This window comes from Brassica napus, unplaced genomic scaffold (genome assembly GCF_020379485.1).
Source record: "Brassica napus cultivar Da-Ae unplaced genomic scaffold, Da-Ae ScsIHWf_124;HRSCAF=222, whole genome shotgun sequence".
Classification (NCBI taxonomy): domain Eukaryota; kingdom Viridiplantae; phylum Streptophyta; class Magnoliopsida; order Brassicales; family Brassicaceae; genus Brassica; species Brassica napus.
In genome coordinates, this window is record NW_026014669.1 from 30,490 (window position 1) to 51,845 (window position 21,356).

At 37.5% G+C, this 21,356-nt stretch overlaps 1 protein-coding gene and 2 pseudogenes across 5 annotated transcripts; all 3 read left to right on the forward strand.

Annotated features, from left to right (window-relative positions):
* Positions 1-5,289: 5,289 nt before the first annotated feature.
* LOC106422164 lies at positions 5,290-7,162 on the forward strand. Of its 5 annotated transcripts, none has more exons than XR_007331162.1 (6): positions 5,290-5,524; positions 5,620-5,839; positions 5,950-6,017; positions 6,481-6,549; positions 6,605-6,721; positions 6,854-7,162. XR_007331162.1 is itself a non-coding variant. In XM_013862989.3 (6 exons), exons 1-5 carry the CDS (start codon positions 5,496-5,498, stop codon positions 6,682-6,684), a joined length of 429 nt encoding a protein of 142 aa, XP_013718443.1. In that variant the 5' UTR covers positions 5,290-5,495; the 3' UTR covers positions 6,685-6,721; positions 6,854-7,162. The 5 variants fall into 5 exon arrangements, 2 of the variants coding, with proteins under 2 accessions (XP_013718443.1, XP_048627667.1); XM_013862989.3 differs by having other exon boundaries at positions 5,620-5,802; XR_002657254.2 differs by having other exon boundaries at positions 5,291-5,839; positions 6,460-6,549.
* Positions 7,163-10,492: 3,330 nt separating this feature from the next.
* Positions 10,493-14,759, forward strand: LOC106422249 (annotated as a pseudogene).
* A 466-nt stretch (positions 14,760-15,225) lies between these two features.
* Positions 15,226-19,707, forward strand: LOC106422252 (annotated as a pseudogene).
* The last annotated feature ends 1,649 nt before the right edge of the window (positions 19,708-21,356 follow it).

Consider the following 21,356-nt stretch of genomic DNA (forward strand, 5'->3'; position numbering starts at 1 on the left):
GTCCATTGAAATGAGAATAGAAGATCGGAATTTATAAAATCGCTGGCAGCGTCTGATCCTTTGTTTGGTGTCATTCCGGAGAAGCTTTTGGGTATAGATCCTATCTCGGGGAAGCCTAAGATTGCTGAGGAAGTTCTGGAAGGTATGCGAACTTACTTAAGGGTGGCTTCTGGTCCAGAAAAGGTGGTTAGAGTTGAGAGAGTTAGGAAATCGCTGGAGGAGCTAGAGAATGATCCAATTGATAGAAGGACTATGCTTATGCTAGAGCCAACACCAACAATAACGACAGATTTGGATAAAGGCAAAGGAATTGTGTATGATTTCAGTCACCAATCGAAATCTTCCTCAAAACCTGTGAAGTTGATGGCGTCTGCGATTGCTGCGGGTACTAAGGTTCTGCAGTCTGGAAAGATTATTTCGGATGTGCCAACAGCTAAGTCTCAGTCGATGCCTCTTCAACTTAGTTTCTCTCATGAGGGTTCAACGGGTTTTAATACTGGTTTCTTTGAAACTAGTACATCCGGGACTCCTCCGAAGAAAACTAAAGCTCGAAGAAGGCCAGGAACTTTCACAAGGAAGGCAAATGGTAAAGCTGTTATGAAAGCAGATAATGACACGGGGAAGAAGGTTGGAGAAGGTGTGGTTTCTGATGCGAAAAGGAAGGCACAACAAGATGTCGAGCCATCTCAAAGCTCTGCAAGGTTTAAGAAACCATTGGTGGTCCCGAACGAGGGACCATCCAATATCTAAATGACTATGGTTAGTTGGAATTGCCAGGGCTTGGGCCGTGCACAAGATCTGGTGATTCCAAGATTGTGGGAGATGAGACAATATCATTCCCCAGACATTTTGTTTTTGATGGAGACTAAGCAGAAGAAAGACGCCCTTGTAGATATTCAGACTTGGTTAGGCTACGATAAGATCATGACTGTGAATCCTATTGGGTATAGCGGAGGCCTAGCCCTGATGTGGAAGAGCTCGGTGTATATAGACTTTAAGTATGTGGATAAGCACCTGCTGGATTTTCATGTACAGTTTGGGAAGTTCGGCTTTTTTATTTCTTGTGTTTACGGGGAACTGCTCGGTGTGGCAGACCTAAGTTGTGGGAAAGATTATCTCGGATAGGTGTCTTCAGGAAGGAACCATGGAGCATGATTGGGGATTTCAACGAGATAAGAAACAATGCAGAGGAGATAGGAGGCCCAAGAAGTGATATGTCATTTAAACCGTTTAATGACATGTTGGAAATTGGTCAAACTTCACGTGGGGGGGGGGGGGAATAGGGGAACCTTGTCCATTCAATCTAAGCTGGACAGATGTTTCGGGAACAAAAGTTGGTTCCAACTGTTTCCTGCGTCAAATCAGGTGTTCATGGATAAGAGAGTATCTGATCATAGACCCGTCATGGTCAAGCTATTCTCGACGTCTCAAGTTAAAAGAGGTCAGTTTCGGTTTAATGGCAGATTCTTGCATAAGAATGGGGTCAGAGAAGAGATCAAGAAAGCTTGGTCATCTAATCATCCGTTAATTGAAGCTTCAGTATCTGATAGATTGAAGAGATGCAGAAAGGCTTTAAGTAAATGGAAGAAGAAAGAGAATCTGAACTCCCGGGATAAAATAAAACAGATTCAGTGTGCACTTGAAAAGGAACAATCCTTACTTGGGTCCTCGACAGTGCGTATCAACTTTCTGAAATCGGAGCTGGTCAAAGCATATAAAGAGGAAGAAGTTTATTGGCAGCAAAGATGTAAGGAGAAGTGGGCTACCAAAGGTGATTTGAATACGAGGTATTATCATGCTGCAGTCAAGTTTAATAGAGCCAGAAAGCAAATTATCAAGCTAAGGGGTGATAATGGTCAAGACCGTTTCTCGGAGGAAGCCAAGGGTGAAGTAGCCAGTGATTACTTTAGAAAGATGTTCAAGTCTACCAATGGCGGGAATTTTTCTGAGTTGTTTGAGGGGTTTCCAAGACGTGTGTCTCCTAGTATGAATGAGTCCTTATCCAAGGACGTGAGCTATGAAGAGGCTCAATAAATCCGGGAAGTGCTTCTGGCCCTGATGGGATGACGGGTCTTTTCTTTCAAAAATATTGGGAGATAATAGGCAATCATGTGATTTTGGAAGTTCGTGAATTCTTTTCGTCTGGTATTTTCCCTTTTGATTGGAACTTCACTCACATCTGCTTATTGCCTAAGATTGATGATCCAATACTTACGTCTGACCTGAGGCCGATAAGCCTTTGCTCTGTACTATACAAGATCATCTCAAAGATTATGGTCTCTAGGTTGAAACCGATGATGGCAGATATCGTGTCTCCAACGCACTCAGCCTTCGTGGAAAAAAGACTCATAACAGATAACATCCTCATTGCTCATGAGGTAATTCATGCTTTGAGAACCAATGATCAGATGTCGTCAGGGTTTATGGCAATCAAATCTGATATGTTGAATGGGGTTACCTGCGTGCTTTGCTTCGAGCATTGGATTTGATGAGGACTGGATTGATAAGATAATATTTTGTGTGTCAACGGTCAAATATGCTACCTTGATCAACGACGTTCCTTATGGATCTATTCTTCCAGAAAGAGGGCTTCGGCAGGGAGATCTGATGTCGCCGTTTCTCTTTGTGTTATGCACTGAGGGTCTGATTCACTTGATACACAAGGCAGTAGAGACTGGAAGCTTACAAGGGATTCAATTCTCAGGGGAGGGCCCGATGATTCATCATATGTTGTTTGCGGATGATAGTTTACTCATTTGCAAAGCGTCTTCTGAGCAAGCAAAGAAGCTGATGGAGATTTTGCAAATATATGAAAGTTCTACTGGGCAGTTAATCAACGTAGCAAAATCTGGCATTACTTTTGGGGTTAAGGTCAAAGAGAGTATTAAAGCCGAGATTAAACTGATCACATGTATTGAGAAGGAGGGTGGTTCGGGTTCCTATCTAGGGTTGCCAGAGTGCTTCAGTGGATCCAAAATGGAGGTATTGGCTTACATCTATGACAAACTCAAGGATAGACTATCTGGTTGGTTCTTAAAACTTCTATCTCTGGGTGGAAAGGAAATCCTTATCAAAGCGGTGGCTATGGCAATGCCGGTTTATGCCATGTCTTGTTTTAAATTAACCAAGAAATCTTGTGATAATCTCACCAAGGCTATGACAGATTTTTGGTGGAACTCGTTGGAGCATAAGAGAAAGATGCATTGGTTGAGCTGGACTAAACTATGCCTAGCAAAAAAACAAGGGGGTCTTGGATTTAAAGACATTCAGAGTTTCAACCAAGCTCTTTTAGCTAAACAAGCATGGAGAATCTTAAACCATCCTGAGTCATTGCTAGCGCGAGTGTTTAAAAGCATGTATTTCAAGAGCTCAGACTTCCTATCGGCTAAGAATGGTCCAAGACCTTCTTATGCCTGGCGTAGCATTCAGTTTGGGAAAGATTTGCTAAGACAAGGTCTAAGGAAGTATATTGGAAATGGAGAGACTGTATCAGTTTGGGTGGACCATTGGATTGAAGGTGATGTGAGAAGGGCTCCGCTCATGAAGAACATCTTTGTCGACCTGTTGCTTAGGGTCAGTGATCTGATAAACTTTCAGAAAAACTGCTGGAATATGGAAAAACTTCATGAGTTGTTTTATCAGGAAGATATCGATAGGATTTTGGCTATGAAAACTGCTTTTGGGGAAGAAGATTATTGGGTATGGGTGCATAATAGAAATGGCAGTTATTCGGTGAAATCCGGATATTGGTTTATCAACAACCTGCGCAGAAAAGAAGAGATCAGAGAAGCTGAAGCCCGCCCATCTCTAAATGATCTGAAAGCGGATATTTGGAAATTACAAACAGCTCCAAAGATTAAAACGTTTATCTGGCGAGCTGTTAGTAATGCAATTTCAGTGGGGGAGCTTCTTGTGAAGAGGGGAATTAAAATGGACCCTTGCTGTCAGGATTGCGGTGCTCAAGAAGAGTCTATTAATCACATTATCTTCCAATGCTCCATTGCAAGACAAGTGTGGGCTCTTGCCAACGTCTCGCATCCTGAAAATGGTTTCAATAAGGTATCTCACTTCTCTAACTTTCACTCTTTGTTAGTGTTGATGAAGAACAAAAATATTCCTGAGGAAGTGAGAAATGCAATCCCTTGGATAGTATGGTATTTGTGGAAATACAGAAATGGTATCATCTTTGAAGCAAAGAAAGTATCGGCTTCTGATCTTGTGGTTAAGGTGTTGGAGGAAGCAGAATTTTGGTTGTTGGCTCAAAAGAATGAACAGCTGAGAGAGAAGGAAGAACATGAGGCAGGGATGGTTCTTACAAAGTCCTGGTCAGTTCCTTCGCGAGGATGTTTGAAAGGTAACATTGGTGTTGATTAGAACAGAGTGCAAGCTAGGAGTGGAGCTGCTTGGGTGGTCAGAGATGATAAAGGAAAGGTTCTTATGCACAGTAGGCGTGCTTTTTCCAATATTTGCTCCTTGGAGGAAGCTAAATATCAAGCGCTATTATGGTCGATGGATTCCTTTCATTCCCACCATCTTCGCAGAATCATAATAGCCTTAGATGATACAACCTTTCCGAATGTTGTCTTAAGACCAAAGGCTTGGCCTAGTTTCAAATGTCAACATATTGAGATCATGAAGAGGTTGGAAAATTTTGAATGGTGGAGGTTGCAAAAAGAAGAAAGATCTTCCAATAGAGGAGCCTTCCTCGTTGCTCAAAGTGTGATCAAAGGTGGCTATGCTCAGTCTTATGTAGCTACTGGTACTCCTTTTTAGCTTTTGGATCTCTTTGGGTATGAGGAAAGCCTTTCTTCTATAGGTTTTGGATGGTAATGACAATACGCAAGGTGATTTTTGGGTGAGATCAGGTCTAGTTTTCTTTGATCTTGGTATGGTTTGTTTTTGGGTTAGTATGACCAGTTTGTTAGAAATGGTAGTATGTAAATTTCTAATGAGTGGGTGTTTGTGTATGTTGTAACTTCAACTCTTTTGCTCGTTTGAGCATGAAATGAAATCAATAGCTGGAAAAAAAAAATACATTAAACAAATCATATACTCCAGTGTTTATATTTATTAATATATATATATATCTTTATATATATAAAAGGGTTTGAATCCCTCCTAGACCATCCAGCTCAGCATCCAGCTAGGAAAGTCGAAGTCCCTGGTTGCGACACGTGTCCAGGCCTCTCTCTCCGCTGCGTTTCATTAAAACGAAGGGGACGCGAGTTGGGCTTTGTGTCGTGCCATGGGCTTTTTGTTGGCCCTTCACTTTGTCAACCTTTTTTAAGGTCGTGGCCGTTCTTGCGACAACGGAGTTTCAATTAGGTTAAGGAGGACGACTTTTTCTGGTCAATCTCCAGCGTAAGCCGTTGTAGTGTCGAACCGATAGGATTTCTTTTCTCTTGCAATGGAAAATCAGCAACGTAACGGAACTCAAACCGGATTCAATCAATGTCATTAAAGTTTTCCTTAACTTCATCTCCCCCACTCCTTCCATGATTCTTCAGCTCCCACCTAGCTTCCAGTCGGTGAAACTACATATATAAATAGCTGAGTCTTGATTCCGTAAACCTCATCATTTTATTCTTCACATCATATAAACTCTAAAAACTTTTGTAGAGCACAATGGAAAAGTCCTCTCGCCTGTGAGCTCTTGCAGGAAGCCCGAGACTTCACGGCGGAAGATAATCGTCGAAAAGGAGTGTGGCACAGTAGGAGGAAGAAAGCGGCGGCGATGGAGGAGAGAAAGAGGATGAAAGTGGTTAAGAATAAAGAGAAAGCCATTGATGATAGTGAGGAAAGGTATTAATGGTGGGTTGGACGGAGGTTTCTGCATAAAGTAGGCCTTTCTGACCATCTCTCTCTGTTCTTCTCTATTGGTTTCAATTGGTCTATCTATCATAGGAATGCTTTTCTTTTATCCCCTTTCAAGCTAATTGTTATTTTCAGGGATGAATTGAAGTTGGAAGTGCAGGATCTACTGTCCGATGGTTTCAGATTGCTTTCTTTGCAATTGGGTATGTGCCTCTTTTTGGGTTTGAAGCGATGTGTCTGTGTGTCACGATGCTGGTAGCTTTTATTTAAGGAATTCCTTGATTTAAAGGCTATTTCATTGGCTAGCTTGAAGCATTTTTATTTGTCGGTGGTTTCAGAGTTTACCGGCGTGTTTCTAAGTCGGTGGTGAATGTGTCTTTTGCATATGTGTGTTGAGAGTCTTTTTTGGGTTATTTAGGTTATGCTTGATAGTTGATACTGTGGGACCTGATTTGCATGGTATCAACAATTCTGAGAAAGCTATTTCTCTCCTCTTCTGAAGTCCTTCCCGTTAATTTATTGCCAACGTCCATTCTCTATGAGAATGAGTTGATATTATATATCTAATCAATGGTTTAGTTTGTTTGCTTTTAGTTAGTTTATTTTAAAATTCTTCTTTTTAAGTTTCATATCATGTATATGTAGTTCCTTATTATGTTTAACCAGGGAAGCTTGAAGATCATCAACCACCATCCCTACTTCAAATGGAGTTACAAAACGTAGACATATTCTCAGGTATTGATTCCTTAAACCTCCACATTCTTCATTCATTCCTATTGTCGGAGAGTAGTCGTCGATAGGTGCACAGGAGGTGGTGACGGTGAGAGATCAGCTGGAGAAGAAGGAGCGAGATCCATGATTATCGAGTGAGAGGAGACAGAGCCAGAGATTAACGACGCACAAGCAGGTTAGAATAAACAAACCTTTGAACACTATCTACAATATGACAAACCGTAAGAAGAGCCTATGTAGTTTGTTGGATATAAAACAATAGCTTGATCAATTTCACTGAAACCAAAACAACTAATTTACGACTTAGAGACTTTGGACCTTGGAGTGAAGACCAGATCTCCAATCGAAATCAATGGTCAGAATCGTCTCCGCTTATGAACGACGGGGCCGAGATTCACACGTGTAACTAACCACTGTTCCCGTAAGGATCAAAAGCAAAATCGAGCTTGCAAGAAAATTCATAGCGGTACCAGTGAGAGAGAGAGACCAGAACTCAGAGGTTTGTCCGCTTTGGGTCAAAGATCAGAGAGATAATACAATCATTTTTTGCAATGTGTAATCTTTTTATTCGTGTACAAACGTCAACTTTGCTTAAATGATTATCTTTCCTATGCCATTAGTCGGGTTGTATCAGTGAGGCCCAATTTTTTTTTCTAAAACTACAGGTGAAGTTAGACAAACAATTTTTTTGGTTGATGATATGACACTTACAAGGGAAGAAATTGGTTTTTCAGCTTTTTCTATTATTATTGTATCTACTATCTTATATGCTTCGTGAGAACCATCCAGCTGATGAGGGGCTGTAATCTCTCTGTGGACTCAAACCCAAATTGTAGAAACATTGGTCCAGATAACACCATGTGTGATGCTGCTGCAACACCCGAAGGCTGTTCAGAAGTGTCCAACCAATTCCTCCGCAAACTGATCCACTGGCCAACACGAAGGAGGAACAACGGATGGTGCCAAGGATCCAATCTTAAGAAACTACAAGGGGTCCTGATCACTCCAACTATGGAGACAATGAAGCTGGCCAAAAATTTCCCAATTCCATTTCCGGTTGCTAAGTTTTTACCATTCACTGAATAATGGAGTTGTCTTGCAACTTTTTAAATAATCAGTTCTGATTTTAGTTAGGTAAAGTATAATTGGTATACCTGGTAACTTTCGTATTTATGTTGTGATTATGAAACTTTTTGGTTAACCAGATTTTGGTTTCGTACTGTTTTTGTATTATAGTGGAATCAGTTAAAAAAATATATAGCAACAATAAACACCACTATTACAATAAACAGATGTAATTTTTTAAATTTAACCAAGAAATGTTTTTGTCTAAAGGTGAAAAGGTAAAAAGAAAAATAGGGAGACATCAAAAAAAAAAAAAGGAATTAAAATTAAAATAAACAAACCTAATTCAATTGTAACAGTGAAGATTAAAGTAAATAGCAGTAAAGTCTAAATGAATACCACAATAAACAACAATTCGATAAGAAATAAATAAAATCAAATAAAATAAATGAAACTCTCTTAATAAAAAAAGTTATTGTTTTATTCAGAGAATCATAACTAAGCATGGTATTACACAATTTAGTCAACCATCTTTGATTCTCAATATTTAAATATCATATATAAGAAATAATTGTTCAAACATAATATATAACCCATCCACTAAAAAATTAATTTAAATATTTAACGAAGTTCAATGAACGAACCTAATTCAATTGTAATATTGAAGATTAAAGTAAATAGCAATAAAGTCTAAATGAATACAGAAATATACTGTATAATAATTTGATAAGAAATAAATAAAAGCAAATAAAATAAATAAAACTCTCTTAATAAAATTTCATTATTTTATTCAGATTCTGAATCGTAACTAAGCATGGTATTATGCAATTTAGTCAACCATCTGTGATTCTCAATATTTAAATATCATATAAAAGTAAATAATTTATAAAATAATTGCTCAAACATAATATATAACCATCCACTAAAAAAAGTCAACTTATAAATTAGACAAACCTGTGATTTTTAACAAAAAAAAAACAAAAAAAATAGTGAACGCTCTAAATACTTAGTGTGAGTTTTTTAAATGTACGTAAAAGAAATATGTATTATATTGTTTCTTCACTTAATCTAAATATGTATTCTATGATTTCTTCACTTACACACCCGTCCGTAGGGCGGGTTTACCCTAGTATATGTATATAACTTTGTATGTGTAATAAAGAGAGTGATATTACCGACAAAAAAAGAAGAGAGAGAAGTTACATGGGGTAGGGTGAGGAGAGAGTTGTGTTGTTATTGTTATTATTAACTTTACTGCTTTGTTTTTTTTTTATGTAGGGTGAGGAGAGAGCTGGTGTTGTTGTGGGTTAATTTGTAAAATAGCTAAAATCTGAAATAAAATTAATAGAATGACATTGAATGAAATTGATTTTGACTTAATTTAATAAGTAACATTTAAAGTCTAACTTATCCTGTTATATCTTTAGTTGGTGCTAGTAAGACAAATAAATATAGATAATTTTGAGCATTAGTTATCTACTCTACGTTTTAAACGACATGTTTACAACTCAATGTAGATAATTTTGAGCATTAGTCATCACAACCCTTAAATACTAAACCATGTCACATCCCTATCTCCGACTCCTAAATACCAAATCCTAAACCATAATTATTAAACCCTAAATCCAAATATAATCATAAACCCAAATATAAACCTTCAATCCAAATATAATGGAATTGAACAAAATAAATATCATACTATATATTGGTGAAATTATGGAATATCTATGATATTCTGGAAGAATTTAATGCTGACCCCAACCTTATCCCACCTTCTAAATTCTAAACCATAAACCCTAATTTAATGCTGACCTCAAGATCTAATGTGTAGTAGTGTTCTGTTGTATGAATTTTCAAAATATTACAAGTTATGTTTATTAATGCAATTCTGATTTAATATTTATGTTTCCTATTTTCTAAAATAATATATACCCATTTATACAAAAAACACCAATATATTTACAAATGTAAGAAAATGAACCTAACTACATGAAATTAAGAAAATAATAGTCCAATTTTAATATAACTAAAAATCATTTTTTTTAATTTAGAATAATAGATATAATTTAACAGAAAAATAAATATTTGAAACTATTCAAAATATTATATGTGAAATCATATATTCAATTAAGATGGGAACATAATAATACATAACAAACTGACATTTCAAATAATATTATAGAGATTAAAAATTAACTTAAAATTTATAAACAAAGAATATTTTTTTATTAATTGTTTTAATTCAATCATTACGTAAATGTTTGTATCCGTGCATGAGCACGAGAAAATCACCTAGTTATATATATATATATATATATATATGCATTTTATACAAACCTATTTGATGTAGAATCATATATTTACGTATTTTTTTCTCTTGGTCTTGTTTTTGTATGAGCAGGAAAGTGCTTTTGAAGGTCCAGCTTTTGCTCAATAATGTTTCGTACTTGTTTTAAAGAAACCTGGAAATTACACAATTGTAACAAAAACAGGAACCAACATATGTAATTGATAGTTTACAAAAAAAAAAAAACATATGTAATTGACATAGTGGTGGTATACGTGAAAAATTTACTTAGATGAGAAACAGTTCCTCGATAATTATGTGATAGGTCTTACACAACTCGTGTATAACAGTAGCCTATTGAATTTTGTATAAATTGGATTTGATTCTGCACTAACATAAACCGATGTATTTTTGGTATTGAAACACATCACTGTTAAGTGACTTAAGTCTTTAAATTTAATAATATTGTTAAATGACTATACTAAAGGCCGGTAGTGGCATAAGATTGTAATTTTTTTAAGCAATGGCATAAGATTATAATTTTTTTAGGAAAAGTCAGATATAGTTTAGATATGAAAAGCAGAAAATGTTGACGACAAAAGAAAAAAAAAAAAAAAAAAAGGCAGGAATCAATCCAACTTGTTCAGTGTTAGGAATCGATTTCCAAAGTTATCGTGAAGGTCGAGGAAGGTATCAACGCGGCTTCCTTCAAAGAGATGGACGAAGACGATAAGGAATACTGGGAAGAATTGTTGGAGTTCAACCGCCAACCTCCGCCGTCTGGGAGCACCGCCGATGACGCCGGGGAAGGTATCAACGCGGCTTCCTTCAAAGGGATGGACGAAGACGATAAGGAAAATCCATTTAGCAGCCCCTTGGTATTGAATGAACATTTGAAGAAAACTCAGATTGGTGACGAGAAGAAGCTCAATATCCCTGCAGGACAACAACAACAACAACAACATAATCTCTGCGAGAAATGTTTGACAACCAGCGATGACCTGCACCGCCTCGTCGTTACCGCCAACAAGGACGCCTGTAAGTACTTTCCATTAGCCACTGTCTTCAGAAGCACTGACAACTTCCTCCAGTTAGAGGACGAGGAAGGAAAACCATGGATGTTCGAGTTCTCATACCTTAAAGTCAGTCAAATTTACGAATTCACCGAAGCTTGGAGCAGCTACGTTAAGGAGAAGCAGCTGGGAATCGGAGACTTTGTTTTCATCCAACGACACCGTATCGACAGCAGCAGGCTCTCCATTGGCTTCAGAAGGCGCAACAATAGTCTTCTGTATGAGAATCCAGCACCACTGACTATGTCCATTGGGGACGGTGGCTCTGCTCTACAGTCGGATAATTTTCAATGTCATGATCCAGCGCCATCCACCATATCCTTTATGGACGGTGACGCTCCTCTACAGTTGACTCCCCCATTCCAGTCGGATAATTTTCCATGTCATGATCCAGCACCAGCTGCTCTACAGTTGGATCCGTGTCAGGATACATTTCCATGTCATGATCTAGCACCACCAACCATATCCTTTGGGGACGGTGGTGCCGCCCCCAGAGACTGCATTTATCTTCTTCCGGACTCTGTCACATCCTCCGAGACGCTGGAACAGCCAAGAGTCTCTGGGTATAGCATTACAGGGGTTGACCCTATTTTAGTCATTTCTTGTGGTTACAACCAAAGCTCTGAAGAGAGATACTTCATCAGCTACATCTTCAACGAGTTACGTCTCCGTGGCTTCGCCCCTCTGGGTTATGATCTATCCAGGAGCCCAGTCAATGGGAATCAGGATCTGCTAGACAAGTCACAGCTTGGTATTATCATTTTCTCCATGAACTATGTTTCTTCCAGAGAATGCATGGATGGATTTGTGGCCCTCATGGATCATTCGAAAGCAAACGAGCTTATGCTCTTTCCTGTCTTTTTTGAAGTAGAATTTTGTAACGTCAAGGACCAGGCTGGCTCTTTTGAAAAAGCATTTGCACAATTTGAGAATTCAGTCCAGGCATCCCAAGTTCTGAAATGGAAGGCGGCAGTCAAGGAATTAACTTCCACGGATAGATATCATCAGTATAAGAAAGGGTAAAATGATTTCTCTTCTCTCAATATTTTATAATTGTATGGTGTGGTGAATATCTCTGATTCTGATGTTTTCTCTTCCCAGGGACGAGGTTATGCTTGCAAAGAATATTGTTAGAGATGTCCAAGTCAATTCTAAAACTGGGAGTAATCTAACAGACAGTCTGCAGTTAAGTTATATATTGTCCCTGCTGAATAGTTCGCAATCTTCAGCACCACATATTGTTGGACTTTGGGGTATGGCCGGCATAGGGAAGACTACCTTCTCTAGAGAAATTTTCAGAACACAAGGTGAGAGATATGACGTGTGCTACTTTTTGCCAGACTTTCATCAATTGTGTCAAACAAAAGGGCTGAATCCTTTGCGTGAAGAATTCTTGTCAAAAATCTTTGGAGAAGAAAAAGTTTTCATAGACCCATGTGGTACAAAACTAAGTTTCACAAGAGATAGGTTCCGTGATAAAAAAGTTTTGATTGTCCTTGATGGTGTCAGTAATGCTAGAGATGCCGAAGTCTTGGTTGGAGGGTTTGGCTGGTTTTCTGGTGGACATACAATCATCTTAACATCTAGGAATAGGCAAGTTCTCGTAAAATGAAACGCCAAAGAGATTTACGAGATCAAGAAATTATCCGAGTCTGACTCTATTCGCCTTTGCCGCCAGTTTGCCACTGAAAAAAATTGGAAGGTCAGGATGTCTTTGATCGAGGAGCTGGTGAACTACGCTAGTGGCAATCCACTGGCTCTACGGGCCTTATGTTCGTCTATTCAAAAGCAATGTATTAGCGGTGAGGAAGAACATCTGAGTATATTACACCATCCAACAATCGAGATTCGTGATGCATTTGGAGGGATCTTTAGAGAACTAGATGACAACGAGAAGAATACATTTTTGGACCTCGCATGTTTTTTCAAAGGAGAGAATAAAGATCATGTGGTGAACATACTTGATGGCTGCGGTTTTCTTACAGATTTAGGAATCTCTGGTCTCATTGATGAGTCCCTCATCAGCCTTGTAGATAACAGGATAGAGATGCCTAATATTTTCCAAGACATGGGTCGATTTGTTGTTCGTCAAGAACACGAAGAGGCAGGCAAGCGTAGCAGATTGTCGGATTCTAGTGACATTGTTGATGTGCTGACAAACAATTCAGTAAGTCTTTATCACATGTATATTACTTTATTATTATGCTTCAGCAAAAAAAAATAAAAAATAACACTTTACTATTTATATTGAAACTTTAGAGTACTGCTTATGTTCCTTTCTTCACTTAGAAAATCCTAAAGTTTCTTAATTTCTTTGCAATTTTCTTCAGGGAACAGAAATAATTGAAGGCATATTTCTAAATGCGTCTGGCTTGAAACTGAAGCTGAGTTCTAATGTATTTGAGGAGATGGATAGACTTAGATTGCTGAAGCTCCACTATCCAACTTCTGAAAACGACTGCAAAGTTTCTCTTCCTGAAGGCCTCCTTTCTTTGCCGGATGAGCTACGGCTACTCCATTGGGAAAGATATCCTCTAGAGTCCTTACCTGGGAACTTCAATCCTGAAAATCTTGTGGAACTGAACATGCCATACAGCAACTTGACAAAACTATGGGAAGGAACAGAGGTATGTCTTGACATTATGGTGCAATCTGCTGCATACGTGAGATAAATAGCTTTTACTTGATCTCTCATTTTGGTTGTTCGTGTTTGTAAACAGAGTCTTGAGATGCTAAAGAGGATCATTCTGAGTCACTCCCGACAGTTGACTGATTTCTCATGGCTTTCAATGGCTACGAACCTTGAGCATATTGATCTTGAAGGATGTACGAGTCTGGTTGAAGTTAACTCATCATCTATTCTTCATCATCGCAAGCTTACTTTCTTGAGTCTGAAAGACTGTTCTCATTTGCGTATAATTCCTAACACAGCTCATCTAGAATCTCTTGAAGTTCTTAATCTATCCGGCTGCTCAGAGCTCGAGCACCTTGAGGATTTCTCACCAAACCTGACAAAGATATATCTCGCTGGGACTGCCATTAAAGAAATACCATCGTCAGTAGTGGCTCTCACTAGGCTTGTTACATTAGATGTGGGGAATTGTAATAGACTTCAGCATCTGCCACCAGAGATTAACCTGAAAGCTGTGGTCGGATTTACACCATCTCAGCCGGTAAGCCCACACTTGGTATAGTAATCTTCATTATACAACTATCCAACGATAAAATCTGTGTCCGCCTTCACCTTAACGTCTGTTTTCACTACATGGACAGGGACAACCTGTGTGCACCTCATATTTTCACACTGGAATCTGCAGTAAGGGTCCTGCTTGTTCTTCTGATCATCCAACGTTGTCAACACACAAGAACACATCATCCATTGCTTCCGAGACACAGGTTCATGTAGAACTAATTCGTGCTCTTACACATGAAAATCCTTCAAGTAATAACCTTGAGGAAGTATCAACTAAGAAACCCAGAATACATAGGACCACGTCTTTTGTGACTTCCGGGACACTTGATTTGAATCAGCAAGAAATTGGTTTCTCTTTCTTTAATCAACCAGAATCGTCGTCCCCGCTTGGAGCTTCATTAAGTGAGTTCAGTAGGGGTGGGCGTTCAAATAAGGTTTTTCAGATTTTCGGAGTTTCTGTTATATGTAAACCCAATAATTGAATAGAATCAAAATAAATACGATGTACTCGATTGGTGTCAATAACACACGATGGTTCTGACTGAAAGGCATTGCTAGTGTTAGTGAAATGGAGTAAATCTTTTTTTCTGCTCAATTACTCCATTTTTAACCAATCAAGTGAAACATCTTTTCCACCTATTTCATGTGATCGCTATTGAAAAAGAGGAAAACACACATACATTTTTACTCTAACCCAAACAAGAATATATATACATTTACTCTATTTTATTCCCCTTCTCACTTTTATTTTTCCTCTGATTTTCACTTCTCTATTTTTCTCTTGTTTACTCTAAGTTTCCCAGTCATAGACGATATCTCTCTCTTTCCCACTTGTAACTGAAAAGCGACAACTCATATTCGCAATCTACATACAGTCTAAAGGCCGCATCACGTGCACGAGTAACGGATCCTTTAGCTAGTAGCTTATTCTTCTGCTTCTAGATCAACTCATGTGATCCTTATCATGTACAGGCTTGGGTCTTGGTCATTTCATGGGCCATTTTTGTAACATTTCGGTTTTTGTTATTTACGTGGAAAAGTTTAAGAGAATTGATTTGTCTATCTATCTTCTCAGTCAACCATCCATTTAAAACTCCAGAGTTTAAGCGTAGTTGGGCTGGAGCAGTGGTGATTGCAGGGTCAGTAAATATGATTTCGAACCTCCTAAGAATTTATGGATCTGTCAGCGAAATTTGTTTATTACGCTAAAGGACATCCGTTAGCTTTTAAGTTGTTAGGTTCAGGTCTACGTCACAAGGAAAAAACATTCTAGATACAGAAACGGGAGAGGTTAAGGGTAGTGCCAGACATAGCATGCTTTTTCAGGACAAGGAGATTCAGAAAGTGCTAAAAGTGAGTTATGACGCACTAGATGATGAACAGAAGAGATATTTCTGGACATAGCATGCTTTTTCAGGTCGGAGAAATCAAATTTCATTTCGAGCATCCTGAAGTCAGATCGTGTCGATGCTGCATCTGTGATGACGGATCTTGAAGACAAGTGTTTCTTAAATGTTTCTTATAATCGGCTTGAGATGCATGATCTATTGTATACAATGGGTAAGGAAATTGGATATGAATCATCTGTAGAAAGGGAAGGAAAACGTCCTAGGTTGTGGAACCACAAATATATTCGCCATGTGCTGGATGAGAGCACGGTGAGTCACTTGCTCCTTAATTGATTTTTCTCAGTTGATGTAGTTCTCCTAGTATTCTGTTTTGTTAACTGTTCCTCCATCCTTTGATCCCTTCTAGGGAACTGGTTGTGTTAGAGGCATTTTCTTGAACATGTCTAATGTCGAAAGGATCAAGCTAAGTCCTGATGTTTTCATGAAGATGTCGAATCTCAAATTCCTGAAATTCCACTATTCTCATTGTTCCCAGTGGTGTGATAACAAGCATAAATTTCAGTTCTCTAAAGACCTTGATCATTTTCCGGACGAGCTTGTGTATCTTCACTGGCAGGGGTACCCTTACGAGTACCTGCCATCAGAATTTAATCCAGAGGAACTCGTTGATCTCAGTCTGCGTCATAGCTACATCAAACAACTGTGGGAAGATGAGAAGGTACATTCTCCTCAGCTATATATAATTTTATTTATCTTAAAAAGATTATTCTTTTGTTTTTCTCCTTACTAATTATTATAACCATCATCTAGGTGCCACAGAATACAGAAAAATTAAGATGGGTTGACCTCAGTCAGTCACAAGGCTTGCTGAATCTATCAGGTTTGTCCAGGGCCAAAAATCTTGAAAGATTGGATCTCGAAGGCTGTAAGAGTTTGGTTATGTTGGGCTCATCAATCGAACAGATGAACAAACTAATTTACCTGAACCTCAGGGAGTGCACTAGCCTTGAGAGTCTTCCGGAGGGAATCAATTTGAAGTCTCTAAAGACTCTGATCCTCAGTGGCTGCTCAAACCTTCAGGAGTTTCAAATCATATCAGAAAATATTGAGTCCCTTTACTTAGACGGCTCAACCATACAACGAGTTGCTGAACGCATTGAGAGTCTTCGCAACCTTATTTTGCTGAATCTCAAGAATTGTTGCAGGTTGAAGTGTCTTCCCAACGATCTTTACAAGCTGAAATCTCTTCAGGAACTGATTCTCTCTGGCTGCTCAGCTCTGGAGAGTCTTCCACCCATCAAAGAGGAGATGGGATGCTTAGAGATTTTGCTTATGGATGGAACTTCCATCAAACAGACACCTGAAACGATTTTTTTGAGTAACCTGAAGGTGTTTTCGTTCTGTGGATCTAGCATCGAAGATTCCACAGAGTTGGCGTTGTTGCCTTTCTCAGGCAACTCTTGTCTTTCGGACCTCTATCTGACGAATTGCAATATCTACAAATTGCCGGACAACTTTAGTTCCTTACACTCGTTGAGGTCTCTATGCTTAAGCAGAAACAACATTGAGACTCTACCTGAGAGCATCGAGAAACTTCATTGTCTGTTGTTTCTTGACTTAAAACATTGCCGCAGGCTCAATTCTCTCCCGGTGCTTCCACCTAATATACAGTGTGTAGATGCTCATGGGTGTGTTTCTCTGGAAAAAGTTGCAAAACCAGTGACAGTTCCCCTAGTAACTGAGAGGATGCATACTACTTTCATTTTTACGGATTGCTTCAAACTGAACAGAGCTGAACAAGAAGCTATTGTAGCTCAGGCCCAACTCAAGAGTCAGCTACTGGCAAGGACATCTCTTCAACATAATCATAAGGTCTGTCTTCATTTTATTCTCTTGTTCCGGTGATATCCTTATCATACGCTCATGCTTAAATGGTTTTCTTCGTAACCCTCCACTTCAGGGACTAGTTCTGGATCCTCTGGTTGCCGTTTGCTTCCCAGGAAGTGACATACCCTCATGGTTCTGCCATCAGAGTATGGGATCTTCGATTGAAACCAACCTCCTTCCTCACTGGTGCAACAATAAATTTATTGGAGCTTCCCTAGGTGTTGTTGTCACCTTCAAGGATCACGAAGGTCGTCATGCAAACCGTTTATCTGTAAGGTGCAAGTGCAGATTTCAAAATCGAAACGGTCAGTCAATCAGATTTAGTTTCTGTCTTGGGTATGGAACGAGTCATGTGGATCATCTTGCCATGAACCACGGAAACTTGGATCTGACCATGTGTTTATTAGCTTTAACAACTGTAATGTGCCAGTCTTCCAATGGAATGAAGAGAGTAACGACGGTAATAGATGTCGTCCCACTAGTGCCTCATTTGAATTCTACCTTACTGATGGCACTGAAAGGAAGCTAGAAAGGTGCAAGGTGACAAGGTGTGGGATGAGTTTGCTATATGCTCCAGATGAGAATGACCGTGGGTTCCAGGGAACTCGGGTTACAGATACTGTTGAGCGTACATCGAGTGAAGCTTTTGTACCCATAAGAGGTCGGTCACACTCGCAAGTTGGAGAAAGAAGGAATGGTAGAATGAGAGATGAAATGCCCTTATGAGTGTTTACTCCAAGACTGGAGGTTCTTGGTCTTGAGACCAACGAAAGGTAGTAGTAGAATGCTGCTTACTGGAATTTTATTTTTTTTCTTTTTTGTTTCTCTAATAGCTTTCATAAGTATATGTTATCATGTTAAAACACAATTTACCATTTAATTAGGAACTTGAAGACGTTGCATTACTTTTCAGACCCTTTGGATTTTCAAAGAAGAGCTCTATCTACTTATCTGGCTAAAGTTTGACGTCAAGCTTTTCCATGGATCCGATTGTTATTTAGGATGATTGATGAGGTCGTCACTTTACTGAACTTTGTTCTGCTTCCAAAATACAAAACAGAGTATGGTTCTCTATCTCTGTTTCTCCCTTTACATGGCATGCATGTTCAGTTGCTTGAGCTTGGTGGAACCACAGCCATTGGTCTACAAAGTTCCATGTTTTGATAAGGTGTTTGCATAAAAATGTATGTGCTCACTGCTCAGTGTTGAAGGAAGTATGAAGAAAGTCGCGAGATAAGTCCAAATTGTTGAGCCATTATTTGTTTGTTCTGTGGTTGATTAAGTATGTTTGATGATTGTTGGTATATGTAATTTGTGGTATAGAGATGATTGTTGTTTGAAGCATAAGGAATGAGTGCTTGTTAGCTACTAAGTTATCTGTATTCATTCTATGACATTAGACTCATGGATTTGGCTTGCCACGAAAGTGTGGATGTTTAGTTGCATGCTGAAATCTCCAGCTCTTTCTTTGCAAACTCTGTTTCTTCTCCCAAGTTCCATACTAAATCTTTTTTAGTTCGATTCTTGAATCTTGATTGGTTCAGTATTGACGTAGATATGCTTGACTGCGTTGTTTTGGTAGTAGAAAAGAGTGGTCGTACTTAGAAAGCTTTACAGATTGCTATGTTATGGTTTGACTTTTAGGTTGTCTACTAGACCAAAGTGTTTACGAATTTGTCGATCAGACGAGGTATCTTTGAAGAGCTTAAAGCTACTAGAAGATTCACGGCTAAATGAGCCAGTCACTAGAAACTATAGAAGCTAGTATCATTCTAGTTGCTAAATCATGTTCTAATCTTCATGCATCTTTCTTTTTAACATTACTTAGCTATGATAAACACACACAAAAATGCTTTATTTCAGAGCTTTCTTGTATCAACTTTGTTAGCCTATCCGTATTCTAAGTATACCCTCGTCCAAATTAGCATACCACAAGGATTCGTCCACCGTAGAAAAAAAATAAGTTTGCATCCCACCTCATGTGATGGTTTTGCTATATATAAGGCTCTGACATGTGATAAGAAGGTGTTGCAGAGAAAGAGGGAGAGGGATCGGATGGGCATAATCAAGAGTTGCTTTTCCTTCATGGTTGTGTATAGGTCTTCCGGTGATTCTCTATCGAGACATTCAGGCTTAGAATAGTAAGTTATTTGAGATCAGTAAAGATGCTTCTATGTAAACCTCTTCTAAATCCATGTGTAAGAAGGCATTACTAGATTTGGACTCGTGCTCATATAGAATATTTTTGTACATGAATATTATTAAATTATTGTTGGATTGTTATTTGAATTGAATGCGGTTTTGTTTCTTATTATATACTAGTTTTAGATTTGGTAAATGTATAGTTACATTCGCTTTTTTAAATGTATTATAAATACAAATATAATTCACTTCTTTTAGATTTGGCGAATGAAACAATTTCACGTGAATTTGCCAACCGATTTTAAAAGGTTTGACATTTTTAAAAAGAGACTTATTTTCTAGTTAGACATGTTTTTTTGTGAATTGCGGATGGATATAGAGTAATAGGAAAAGTATCTATAGAAGGGTCTTAGGAATCTAGGTTAATATATTCAAAAGAAAACATAGACCTAGGTAAAAAGTGTAGATATACTGAGTTTGGAAAATAAGTATAATGTAATATTATGTTTCTAAATAAATCAAAACGGTTTCATATATATGCTAATCGATATTATTAATTGTTGAAATCACTAGAGTGAAATATGAAAACTACTTTGAATATTAGTTGAAATTTAGATTTTAGAAATAATTTAAGAATGATGCTTATATTGTGTTACTTTAAATGTAGATACTAATGATACTAGATTTTTTAACCGCGCTACGCGCGGATAAGATATTATACGTATTTCTCAATTCTAAAAAATAATGTATAATATTGTATTATATTATTTAAAGAATATAAAATAAGACTACATAACATAAATATATTTTTTATATTTTCTTTGTGGAAATCATTATGTTGTTTGATTGTTGTACTTAATTCACATATTTGCATAGATATTTGTGATAGATGAATAACTATATTTTTATTATCAGTAAATAATATATATTTATTATATAATATAAGAAAAATAGAAGTATTTACTTTTTAACAAACTTGTCTCATGTTGGGGACTCGGTTATAGACATATCATATTCGAATGAAACATTTTTACACTTATCAATCTTCTTAACAATCAAGAAACAAATCTGAATATCAAAACAATATCTCATACGATCTCTTTGTGGAATAACTGCTCTGAAGAAATTGAATTTATGCATCAAAAATGACTGGAAATGGATGTGCATATGTGTTATCTAAGTCAGCTTTACAAAAACTATTTATAGTTCATATATCATTTATGTCCATCCTATTTTTTGTCCATCATTTCTTAAACATCTTGAAATAAGTAATGCTAATTAATAATAAACTTTTTGCTCACAAAATAAAAATCAAATTTGTCTAATTATCGCTTAATTTGTCTAACTGATATATGTATTTTTCAATTCTAAAAAAATAATGTATAATATTGTATTACATTATTTAAAGAATATAAAATATGACTACATAACATAAATATATTTTTTAAATTTTCTTTGTGGAAATCATTATGTTGTGTGATTGTTGTACTTGATTCACATTGCATAGATATTTGTGATAGATGAATAACTATATTTTTATCATCAGTAAATAATATATATTGATTATATAATATAAGAAAAATAAAATTATTTACTTTTTAAACAAACTTGTCTCATGTTGGGGACTCGGTTATAGACATATCATATTCGAAGGAGACATTTTTACAGTTATCAATCTTCTTAACATTGAAAAAACAAATCTACATATCAAAACAATATCTCATACGATCTATTTGTGGAATAACTACTCTCAAGAAATTGAATTTAGGCATCAAAAAGGACTGAAATGGATGTGCAGATATGTTATCTAAGTC

Bases quoted from the DNA above. Each gene is read 5' to 3' on its own strand.
- LOC106422164 (XM_013862989.3), top strand. From the start codon at position 5,496: ATGATTCTTCAGCTCCCACCTAGCTTCCA. The intron at 6,018-6,480 runs GTATGTGCCTCT...ATGTTTAACCAG, and splicing joins ATTGCTTTCTTTGCAATTGG to GGAAGCTTGAAGATCATCAA. The intron at 6,550-6,604 runs GTATTGATTCCT...GTCGGAGAGTAG, and splicing joins AAACGTAGACATATTCTCAG to TCGTCGATAGGTGCACAGGA.